Genomic DNA, 12,777 nt, shown 5'->3' with positions numbered 1-12,777 from the left:
AGGACAAAGAAGTAGACAGACAGCAGCAGGTTGATGTACTCTTGAGAAAATACCTGCATGAAGACACGTGTCCGACACAAAACTGAGTGTGGTGGATGCACTTAGCCGAAGCCCCTACCGGACAAATACATGTGTGTAGCTCGGCCCCTGGAGGAGGAGCGAGGAGACCCCGAGTTACCTTGAAGAAGAGGTAGAGCCCAAACAGAGTACAGCTGGCGATGATGGGAAACCTCGCTGCGTCTCGACTGGTGATTGTCTCTGGCATGTCTGCTGCATTCTGGGAGAGAGAAAAGGCAGAAGAGGGAGATGAATACAGAGAGAATGGATGGGCAGGATGCAATATGAAGACAGAGAGATGTTGTGGCTTTCCAGTAATAAAGTAAAGGACACCTAGTTGAGTCAAAACACCACTAATTCAATTTAAATTTGTTTAACCAAGAGCCACACCGAGTTCAGCTTTGCCACCGAAAACCGCTGAAATAAGTTGAAACTACTTTTCCTGGACAGGTACCAGTTTAGAAGAGTTTAGTGGAGAAGAACATGAAACCAAAACCAAAACTTCCACCACCATCTTGAGCTTCGTGTATTGAATGAGTGAATTATGAATCGTGTACACATTTTGATATTTAACGTAAATCTGTTTCTGAAGGGTTCACATTATCACGGATGCGGAAATTCTCCACAGTCAGTTTTATTTGAATTGATAAAAAGACTCTTTCAGACTCCAACAGCATTTAAATACATTTTCATTGTCATTTTTTTCAGACACCCAACTGTATAATTAGTGTTCTGGTTATTCCTCTATTTGTCCTGCCACACCGGTCTGACGTTGAGCACAGGAGGACTTTCGACTGCTTGCGTGACGAGGCTGAACATCTCAATTCACGTAACCCTAAATTATAAAAGGACGACAGATGACGGGAACCTGCTGCCAAGATTCAAATGACTAAGAGGGTGTTCGGACCGAAAATAGGCCTCTAATTCATAAAAAATGCAAGAGGGTGCACTGCTTATTCAGATCGCAGTGGGACAATGAAGTCCATTCCAGGAATCCCAGTTCATGTGTTTAAAGGCTTATCAGAGACCAGGAGCAGGGCAGAAGCTTGTAATGCACAATTTAAGGAAGTTATCAGAGCTTTAGGTGAGATGCTGGTGAAGGAAACAGCCTTCACCTTACAACGCAACCTATAGCAGCAGAGATGGCTGCTCGCATGTATCTGATTGGCCATTTTGCTGGGAGACCCTACGTTTTTTTTTTTGTGTCTTCCTGCCTTGCGGTCAAGTTTCAGTAAACTGGCCTAATAAATAAAAAGGGAGGAGGGCGCTAGCGAACAAAGCCGTGCCGATCGGATACTCGCACCACCGAAGCATCTGAGCAGCAGCGTGGGGAGGGAATTCGGGCTCTTTGCCAGAGACTGAAATACCTTCAAAGACAAGGCTGTTTGTGGACTTCGTAGGAGGCAGCTGTCTTGCTCCACAACCACAACAAATGTGAGGACCCAGGTGAGGCGGCGACTGGAGCAACTGTACAGCCTCATCTTACTGCCGACTCAAGACACAGTGCGGCTGTATGACACCACGTGGGGAAATGTAAAGACTGTACTGAATGGTGAGACACTCTCAGGCTACCGACTGACAGACGTCGCTGGCCACACGTGCTCAGGTGACAGTCACATCTCCCCGCTCCTCTATGCATGGGCTGTGCTCCATTATGTTTGAACCTGACTTTTTGAAGAGCGACAGCCCTAGTTTCCACTGACAAGGCCGCGATGTCTCATCTGCATTAGCGCTGAGCTTTGTTCTCCTCCTGCGTGGTCGTGCCGTACTTCTGCACTCAGTTGCCGAAGACACAAAGAGAGATAAAGTGACTGCAGCAGACGGATACAAGTCCCTGAGGGAGAAGCCTGAGAGTCACCTCCGACTATATTCTCCTCCGATTACCCCCCTGAGAGAGAAACTGGGACAGGAGAGAACGGAAATGGAAGAGAGGAGGAGAGAAAACAAACATGACAGGAAAGGAAAGAGGGGATGTAGACAGGAGAAGAGGATCCCTGTTGCTGTGCTAAGAGGTGACCATTGTGTTTAAGGATCTGTTCAGTCAAATCACTGACGAATTTCTTCTGTTGTATATGCATTAAAGTGACTGCTCCAAGAGCCGCATTAGTCTTTTCCAAAGCAACTAAAATAAAAACGGAACTGCCTCCATCTTTGGAAAAATTTCAAAATGACTCATGCAGACAAGTCCGAGAGTTTTAACGAACGGCAATATTTCAGTTAGATGAGCCGACCACCTCTACCACTACGGGGTAAGTGGGTATAGATACCGGAGGGATGGACTCTGGAGGTTTTTCCCCAGTGGACGTGGTGACTGATCATGGAAGGAAAAGCCCTGGAGTAGTTCGAAACAGTGGCTGCATAGCATGTAGGTGTCCCAGTGCCCTGGTCCCGGCGTTGTCCATGCAGACTCATGGCCGTGGTAATGCTGCCATAGTTAACGTCTCAAGTCACACCCATGTTTTATGTCGAAACGTGTGCAGACGCACGTCTCCTGTCAGTCTTAGGCAGCCGATATAGAAAATTTCCTCCGGGCTTTTATCCGGCCATATGTACAGAACATGTTAAACCGAACTGTTAGTAGCTCCTGTAAAAACCGCCAAACCCAAAATAAAAAAACGGAAGTTCACAGTTAATATGTTACGTTGCACCACCCACAGTGAAAGTGAAGGAATCGGATCCTTTACACAGGTGAAAGTCCTGCATTCAAAATGTTAAATAAGTTAAAGTGCAGAAGGATTATCAGAAGAACGTACCAGAGATTCAAAAGCCAAAGTACTCACATGGCAGAGTGGCCCAAAGCAGAATTAGAGATCTGGATTATTAGGGTTGATGCTCTAACACGGAAACGGCTTTAATGCTGCAGCTGGTTGAGATGGAGGTCATTCCGACTACTTTATATCCCGTTGGGTAGTTTAAGAGATAACATGTTATGGACGTTTATGTATGTTGTGTGAAAAATGCAATACAGCTACTAACTACTGCACCACTGATAATCATTTGTCACTGACGAGGTAAAACGCTAAATGAACAGCTTCACAAATACGACTTTGCTTTTTCCTTCCTCCTATCTTCATCATTGGAATAGTATTTAATACTTTTTGGACCTGGCTAGAAAAAGCAGACAATGTGAAGACAGCACTTTAGACTCTGGGACCTTGCGATGGGCTATATCATTATTTTGACGTTTTCCAGATTAAATGACTGCGAGAACCGAGTCATCAACCATAAAAATAACCATCAGTTGCAGCTCTGAGGCCGATAATGTACACCTGTATACCTGTAAGGCTGCATTGCTCTCCACTTTTGAAACTTGGCTCGTGCTACAGTCAGTGAAAATGCTGATATCATATGACGTTAGTCTTCAGCGGGTTAGCGGCTAAAAGGACCAGCTGATACTTTATGTACGACAATCGGCTGATCGGCCTTAACAAACAGCACTGGCCAATACCAATAAATCACCATTACCACCTTCAAGGTTTGTAGATTTCACATTTCATGTGTCTATTTTTATGAGCTAGTATCAAAACTCTACATTTGGTACCAACTGAAATGTGTCTGTAGTACTGAGAACTGCCCTACAGAGAAAGTTGTTATTGAATGTCTGGTCGGATTCTGAATCTGGTCTCATGTTTGTTTATACATTTTTGCAGAATTTAGTCTGTATTTCATTTAGACAGAATTCTTCTACAGCTGCTTGTGTTTTGACAACATTCTACATTTGAGTATTCTGGCTTCTTTTGTTAATGAAAAACAGGTTTTGTAGGAAAATGTGTTTCTATTTCACAGTAAGGCGGTGAAGAGCATTGTTTTGGTACCGGGAGGTCGGGTATCTCATCCGAGCCCCATCCGTTTTAAATGATCCCTGTACATGAACTCGGTAACGGGCAACGGTTGCAGTTCTCTGAACTGAACCGCTGAGCTTTTAACTTAATCTGTGAGAAGAGATTTGTATCTGGTAACAAAAGAAAAGAAGAGATTACATTAGATCTATTCAGTAGGTTTCAGTGTCACTATGCGTTTCTGTTTCACACGCTTTGTGTAGCTGAACCTGATTTAACTAAGACTCGACAGTGCGGTCGGGCTACAGGTGTAGTTTCATATCAGCAGCGAACGTTTACATGCGTCCCGGAGCAGAGCACTGAACCGGCTCCTCCTCACTCGCCGTTAGCAAGTCGACTCCATGCTCACACCGCCGGTGTTACTGTATTTACTGCTGTGTTAGTGCTGTGAACAGTGTGTCTCGGTGGCTCTCATACTCACTCTGAACCCAGAATCGTAATCATTTTCTCCGAGCTCCTACGGACAGAACGACAGACAGAATGGGTGGACAGACAGATGTGCACAGAGACAGACAGGGAGAGAGAGGGATCAGATTGGCAACAAAGAGGAGGACTGGAAGCAGGGCCCAAAATCAAAACAACCCAACAAGTGTCAGGCGCAGGAAACAAATCATCGCTGTCGAATTCTGAGAGGGTAAAAGGTTTTAATGATTCAAGATCTCTCTGGTATTTGAGCTTGTTATAAGACGGCTGACAGAGGAGAGAGAGGAAAGACGACATGCAGCGAAGTTCAGGAGCTGGATTCAACCCAGGACGTCGCAGACAGGACTGTCTCTGTCTGTCCGTCCTCTGGGCTTATTTATTGTCTCTGCCGGTTCTTAAACTTTGTCTCTACTGGCCACCGTACACTCTCACTGTGAGCCAATTGTATTTGAACTCAACAGCAGCAGCAAGCCTGCATTTTCGATTATGATCAGCTGTCAGACAAAACCAGATATTTATCTACCTTCAGAATGCACACGTATCTTAAAGCTGAATGATCAAAACTAAATCTGACTGGGCCTTTCAGAAAATGTAAATGAACGACTGATGGGTAAGAGTGAGGCCCGGATACATCCCACTACCAACTCAGGGGGAGGATTTTCAGTCCCAAGACTGCAGTGGCGGTGAAGCATTCACATCCTCTCTCCTTAAGGAAGAGTTTCAAAACAAGAGCCATGTAAAAATATTCCATTACAGGTAAAAGACTTGCATTTAAAATCCTACATAAGTAAAAGGAGAGATGCATTATCAGTTAAAGGTGCTAGTACTGTACTTAACGTATCAAAAGTAAAAGTACTCGATGCGGTAACACGTTCCCTGTGACTGACAGAGTTTATGTATGAAATCATTAGATTGTCAATACTGATGCATCAGTGTGTAAAGAGCGTTTTACTGGTGGAGCTGGTTTTAACTACGTGATAGGAGCTAGGAGTCGGGCCCCTCCAGAGGGCCACTAGATTAATCTGAGGGGTCATCAGATGATTCGTGGGAGCGGAAAGAAGAAAAAACACAGTTCTGATTTCAGATTTTGGACTTTTCTTTAATCTTTGTGACATATTGGATAATTTGTTATTGAAATGAAAACCATGTTTAAACAGGACAAGGCTCTTTGGTTCACAACTCAAATATCTGATCTAATCATAATGTTGTATTTTATAATCTTATAATTTTATGCAAAGTCTTTACCTTTAAAGTAGCTGCAGCTCTCGAGCTGTGCAGAAATGATGTGATAGGATACGACAGCCTCAAATTAAATGAGCCAACTACACCCCCCTTTACACGTTCAAAAATAAATAAAATACATTTTTATCCGATCAATGATCACCAGAGGCCATATGTAATACCTGGATCTCTCATTAATTATTAAATCGTTAGGTCTATCGAACCTCAGGAAATTGTGAAAAACAGCCGCCACATTTTCCCAAAGCGCGAGGAGAAGTCTCAGAACAGCTTGTCTCATCCAACCAACAGCCCAAAACCAAAAGACAATTCATTTCCTATCACGGAGACTATGAAGACAGCACGTGCTCACGTTAGAGGCTGCAACCGGTGAATTTCGGGCAGTTTTGCTTGAAAAGTGACTTATGAAATTACCACATTTTTACAAATTCATTTGACTAAATCAACTTGTCGTTTCAGTTGTATAGTGATAAAAATAGTTTATTAACTCAAAAGGCAAATTTAGTAAAACGTTACAATCCTTTCATGTCAATATAAGATTTAAAAAGCAATAGTACTAATATTAACAATAACAATAATGAAAACTGTCTCAACTGGAGTAAAATTGAGTCCAAAAAAAAAAAAGTAATGAGACCTTTTCTATAAAATGAGTCCATTTTGTGAGTGTGTCCTTTGTGAGCAGATACGATCTTAAACATCAGTAATGTTTTAGCCTCAGGCCACAGAACTGAAGAGCTGAAGTCAATTCTCCCCCTTTATCTTCTTCAGGTGTTAAATTCTCTGCTCGTCATCGGTACACCTCCGCCCCGAGTGAGCTGGAGGTGAAGGGCTATTTTAAAGAAATCACTTCCTGGAGAAAGCCTCTATTTTTGCCTGCGGTGACGGGACTTAACTGAGCTCAGTGAAATAAGGATAAAGCAGAAAGTGTCTTGATGTTTACCCTGAAGGTTAATCTCCCTGAGCTCTGGGGAGGGTATTTTTCCATTCTGAACCAGAACGAGTGGCAGAAAATGACAAACAGCCGAGAAAAGCAGCCGCGGTTGAAGAGGCTGGCGAAGGTTTTGGTTTGGCCTGAAGACGGAAAGGTTGTTCTACAGGTAAACGTGGGGCTGGATCTCAAACCTTGATCCCTTTATGGTATTGACCGACAAGTGTCCAGATTACTGAGCATCAAAGACTGTCAAGTAGCGCTGGGTGGTATGGACAAAAATATTACTACACACACACACACACACACACACACACACACACACACACACACACACACACACACACACACACACACACACACACACACACACACAGAGAAAGGAAGCACATTCAGCATGTCTGTTAGACCTCAAGGTCACATAATGTGATTTGGTCAGCATCACTGAAAGTAAACTGAACCTATAAGAAAAATCCACAGGGAACCTTTTAATTTGAAGTTCAAGTTTGTTCTGGTTCTAAACTAATTCACTTCTGAATGAAAACCTCGATTCTCTCTGCTGCCGACACGGTTGAACATTTGCACCTCAACGGGGCGACAGCGACCAAGCCTTTAAATATCAACATGCTATGCTGCACATGTTGGCTAATACACACCGGTGGTGGCACATGTATCTACTACCACAAAACAAAAAATTAAACTATAGAAATTAGAAAAAATGTGACTTATAAAAAGATAAGAGGGTGCTGCTCTGGTTCCCATCACAGAAAAGACTTCGTAGTGACCTCAAGGGCAGACAGGGGCGGCTTCTGCTGGGGTTTGAACCGACGTCACCACAACAGGCTTGTTCTCGGTGGGATGGTAACGTAACCTTTTCCAAATGGTGGGAAAGGTTTGATGCGTTTCCCGTCTTTGTCTTTGACACAGGTCTCCTGAATATTTTCCAACTGATATCGCTCTGCTGTTTATCCAACTCTAGAAATCCAAACCGTTTCCAAATCACTGATGTTGGATGACCGGGTTGTTTTTGGGCGACAGTTTCCTCGTCTCGTGCAGACGAGCGACAGTTTCCTCGTCTCGTGCAGACGTTTGAGTCTCCTCACAGTCGCTCGTTCTTACTTTGACAATGTGTGTTTTCCCCCGCGTTTCGGCCCAACAGCTGTCAGCTATGTAACCCTACTGCTGTAGCCTAATAGAGTGATTGTGCAGATGATGGTTTAACAATAACCAAACCCCCACGATCTTGTTAGTCTACTGACAAGCTGCTCGATCAGCACTGAAAACAGCCAGTTCCAGATGGCAATGATGGGCTGTTGCGTCTGTGTGTGGTTCACTTGTAGGTTATGAAATTGACCTACTTTATTTCCTGTGCACTGAAGCTCATTGCGTCTAACTGCAACAGGTTTGAGTGGTATGTTTGCAATAATCATCGTGACGTAAGAAAGAAACTTCATCGAAACGTTATCGGTGCACGGTTCGCAGAAAACAACATTTGTGTTATTTGACTTATGCTTTACATCAGACAAACCTCTTTAAAGGTGTAAGAGAAAAATTCAGCGGCACTTTTACTTGACTGCTTCAACAAATTACATTTTACTCGGAATTAATGAACCGGGACAACAGATTTTCTAACAATTCGATGATATCTTTACTATTATAATAATAATACCATGATGATAAGTTGATCTGCAAATCGACGACAATTTTGATGATCGCTTTATCATTTAGGTCATTTATCATGTAAAGGAAGAATTACCCACATTCTGTGGTTCCTGCTTTTCTCCGTTTTAGATCTTTGGACTGTCGGTTGAACAAGGCATTTAAAAGACACCACCCTGAACTCTGGGAATATACGATGAGTAGTTTTCACGATTTTTCTGACATTTTATAAACCGAATGATTAATTGATAATATAACGACGGATTACCACCTGATGATGAAAATAATTGTAAGCCCATGTAACTACGGAGCCCTAGAGAACAATGAAGTTCCGGCCTTGTCTACCTAATTTGATTAATTGTAAATTTGTTAGAAATTTGCACCACTTAAGTACGACCTCAAATCTGACAGGTCTTCCATCCTCCATCTTGAGGCCCTGCTCTTCTAAAGGGACTCTTTGTCCACATCTAGTTTTCAGACCCCAAGTGTCTTTAAAATCAAACCGCTTCAATTTTCTCTTCAGCGTCAAGTCATTAACAGACAGGAAACCTCCATCACATGAGAACAGCGAGGCTTCAGCCGACCGGTATTTTCACTATCAACACATGACTACTTTTTTTTTTTTAAATAATCCATTAAAATGTTTAAAAAATGAATAAAATGTCTGAAAATTATTCTCTGAAGCCCAAACTGACATATTCAAAATTGCTTTTGTTGACTGACCAACAGTGAAAAACCCAAAATATGTTGAGTTTACCGGAAAAAAAAAAAAGTTCTCTGTAACCACTCAGCTGATCGGTTGATCAGCTGAGTGGTTGATCAGCCGATCAACTCATCGATTCATCACGTCAGCTCTAGAGCGTCGTGTCTGTGGCCCTGGTGGCCTGAACGCGAACCAGACCGGCTGAGGTCTTGACCCTGCTGGAGTCTGCGCTCAGACCGGGATGTTTCCCCTCCACGGCCCGGTCCCGCTCTGAGGACAGGACGTGGGAGTTTCTACCGCTACCTGAAGCGAACGACGCACGGCTGCGCATGTCTGCTAAAAAAAAAAAGAAAATTAAAGAAAGCCCGAGGACAGATCCCTGTACACGTCTCCGTCACCAACACGCGTCAGCTTCACCTGTATCCATCTACCTCTTCCACACTCCAGCTCCGGTGACGGTTACCTCCACCTGCTCGCTCCTTCCTTCCTTCCTTCCTTCCTTCCTTCCTTCCTTCCTTCCTTCCTTCCCTCCCTCCCTCCTTCCTTCCTTCCCTCCTTCACTTCCACTTTTTGTTCACCCCCTCTTTCTGACGCGTGGCCGCCGCCGGGTTTAAGTGTGGGGGCCAGGTAAACACAACGGGCACAAGTGTAAATACACACCTGGGTACACACCTGCACCCCATCCGAAGCGGCCGTCGCGGGACAAAACGTCAAAATAAAATAAATAAACAAATAAACAAACAAATAAAACAAAACAAAACAAAAACAAAAACAGGTGTAAACACCAGGAAACGGTGCCTCTGCCTTCGACCCTTTAAATGACCCGCAGCCACGAACACACCAGGGAACAAAGTCGTGCAACAGGTAGAGACGGAGACTGTAAAGGCGAATTAGCAACGGACCAAATAACCGTCAAATGCGGACAGCTGCAGCGTCCGTTCCGGCTCGTTTCTGAACGGAAACCGATCATTTCTAGAGCCGTGTGAACACGTTAAACGCCTACGGGGCTTTACTCGAGTGCAGCCTGGGCTTTTCTCGGTGTTTACTTTGAGGAAGGCTGTTTGGGACATTTCGGACCCGTTCGGAATCGCCTGGCGAGCCCTTAGCTAGCCGTTAGCCGAACTAGCTAGACGGCGGGGGCTAACGGCAGCCGGGCTGAGGGGAAACCTCAGCACCGAGGTCCGTTCAGCGGCCGCTGCCGCTGGAAGTTACCTTAGATTTGGAGCAGCTGACGGACCGCAGGGCTCCGAAGAAGATGGGCAGCAGCGCCATGAAAACCAGGCTGCCGTATGCCAGCGCCGTGCCTTCCGGAGTGGCCACGAATTTAGCCGTAGCGTTGAGCACCTCGGTGCCGTTGGAGTCCGTGGCGTTCAGGACGGCGGCGGCCTCCGGGGCCGAGGCCAGGACTTGTTCGGCCTCAGACATGGTTTCTTCAGAGACGGGGTTCAGGGGACCGCGGGCAGTGCTGGAGCTGTTGCGGAGACTGACCGACGGATGGAGATGGAGGCTGAGGCTGCGTGTTGATCATTCATCTACGCCGCTGCCGCTGCCGCTGGAGTCGGGTTAAGGCCACGTTTCCTAAAGCAGCGAGCAGAGACGGGGCAGGGGAAGCGAGGTCTCGCTCTGCCGCTGTTTCCGGAACCGGAGACATCGCTGACTAGCTGGCAGCTTCCCGACTAAATGTGTGAGGCCATACACTCAGCGAGCACTTTATTAGGAACACCTTATTCGTGCAATTATCCAAACAGACAATCGTGTGGCAGCATCGCATAGAGTCGTGCAAATACAGGTCAAGAGCTTGAGTGAATGTTCACATCAAACATCTGGATGAGGAGAAACGGGATCTCAGTGACTCTGACTGTTGGTGTCAGACTGGCGGGATTGTCACACACACAACAGTCTGTAGAGTTTTTACTCAGAACGGTGCCGCAAGACAAAACATCCAGCGAGCAGCAGTTCAGTGGACGGAAACGTCTTGTCGATGAAAGAGGTCAGAGGTCAACGTCCAGACCGTTTGGAGCCCACAGAAAGGGTACGGTAGCTCAGGTAACCACTCTCTACAACTGTGGTGAGCAGAACCTTGGGGCGGAGGGTCCACAACAGCAGAAGACCCCGTTAGGGTCCTGTCCTGTCAGCCAAGAACAGAAACCTGACGCTGGAGTGGACACAGGCTGCACCAGACCTGGACAGCTGAAGACTGGAAAGACGGAGCCTGGTCTTATGGATCTGGTACGGTAGGGTCAGAATTGGGTGTCAGCAATATTGGTCAAGTCAAACCACCAAGTATCACACAACCTTAAAGTCTTACATCCTTGGAGTTAAACATTTATTTCCCAAAATAAATTTTTAATCTAAGATAAAATTTATTGATCCCATGCAGGAAAACAAAAGTGTCACAGCCCAAACAAAAATCTGACATATGAACAAATGTGATGAACAATGTTTTTCGTATTTATTAAAAAACAGGGCTGTAACTGACTCAATTTAATTACTGATTAATCTATATATCCATTTGTTCATCGTTCTGTCCATAAGGGCCCGTGGCGACTTCACTGAATGTCATGTTTTGTCCGACCAACAGCCCAAAACCCAAAGATGTTTAATGGACGACATGGAAAAGCAGCAAACTTAAAACATCTGAGAACCTGGAGCCATCAAACACTGGAAAAACGACTCAAGTGATTATCTGAGTGTGTATGAATGTACACTGGGATTTACAGCTATGTAGTCCACAGGGACAATGGCGCATCGCATGCAGAGCTGGAATATTATATGCTGTATATTATGAGCATCAACAATAAAGTGTAAGCAGCGTGGCAATTAAAATATAAAGGTATATAACACCTTAAATATTAACTGAGAAAGTTATATGGCTGAGACACAATCACAGATAAAGCAATGAGATAATTAAGTTTCAATAAATTCATATAAATATTACACCTCAGGTGGCAGGTAAAGTGTCTAGTATCAAAAACAACACGCAGAGCGAGGCAGGTACCAAGACCATGTTGTGGTCTGAGACGCACCTGCGGCAGGACAGGCCAAGTGTCCTTATTTAGCCGAAGTGTGGCTCATCTTCTCACATACAGACGATCTCTGCTGTGAGGACCTGGCGCCTCTTCCTCGTTGGTGGAACAAGTTGTTCTGACAGGTGTCTCTACCTGCGGCGCTGCAGCGGCGCCTGCAGGCGGGCGGACGGAGGCTGCGTCACTGCGCAGAAAGGCCCATTTCAGAATAAAGTGTTTTCAACTATCAAGTGTTTATTAATCTGAATCTACAAAGCTTATAATCACTAAGACGATTAAATACATGTAGTGGAGTAAAAAGTACAATATTTGGGTTGTATTGGAATAGACTTGTAAAGTGGCAGAAAATAAAAATACTCAAGTAAACTAAAAGTACCTCAAAATTGTACCCAAGTAAAGTGCTCGTGTAAATGTACTTAGTTACTTTCCACCATTGCACTTAGGAGAATATATGCAGAAGTTACACTCACATTGTGTGACGATTACATCTACTATGCCCACTATGACTGCAAACTGCATTATTATTACAAAATGTTTTAATAATTCTACTGTATCGACCGTATTTAGCACAATTCATGACATGAATGCATAATAGTAATGCACATTTAAAAAAAACAGGACAAAAGGCAATAAATAATAACTGTAATAATAACAACACAGAAGGAGAAATAAACAAGTGCAACACAGGACAAAATAAAATAAACCTGCAGTTTAAGACACATGAGGCTGAAAACAACAAAACCTGATTAGACAGTGAGATCGATCAAAGTATACGCAAGATCAAGAATAGCAGGACATCAGTATGTGAGATAAGATCAAGTTGAGTTTGCTTCCCTGAAGTCTCTAGGTCATCATCATCATCATCAGTTTGATCTGGAGTATCAGGAAAGACTGGTGCTGGTC

The 12,777-nt window shown here is 44.3% G+C and overlaps 1 protein-coding gene across 2 annotated transcripts in view; it reads right to left on the bottom strand.

Moving 5' to 3' along the window:
- The window catches only part of hm13 (histocompatibility (minor) 13), an 18,022-nt gene extending 7,613 nt beyond the window's left edge, over nucleotides 1-10,409 (bottom strand). Inside the window, exons 1-4 of one of the 2 annotated variants that reach the window (XM_040153815.1) lie at nucleotides 10,061-10,409; nucleotides 4,318-4,353; nucleotides 179-277; nucleotides 1-53 (exon numbers count right to left, since the gene is read on the bottom strand). The exon at nucleotides 1-53 is cut by the window's left edge and continues 30 nt beyond it. In XM_040153815.1, coding sequence (XP_040009749.1) covers nucleotides 1-53; nucleotides 179-277; nucleotides 4,318-4,353; nucleotides 10,061-10,273 — 401 coding nt within the window. In that variant the 5' untranslated portion in view covers nucleotides 10,274-10,409. The remainder of the gene's footprint in view (nucleotides 54-178; nucleotides 278-4,317; nucleotides 4,354-10,060) is intronic. The other variant, XM_040153816.1, reaches the window with a different exon arrangement.
- Nucleotides 10,410-12,777: the final 2,368 nt, after the last annotated feature.

This window comes from Xiphias gladius, chromosome 18 (genome assembly GCF_016859285.1).
Source record: "Xiphias gladius isolate SHS-SW01 ecotype Sanya breed wild chromosome 18, ASM1685928v1, whole genome shotgun sequence".
Taxonomy (NCBI): Eukaryota; Metazoa; Chordata; class Actinopteri; order Istiophoriformes; family Xiphiidae; genus Xiphias; species Xiphias gladius.
This window is presented reverse-complemented; position numbering and strand designations above follow the sequence as displayed.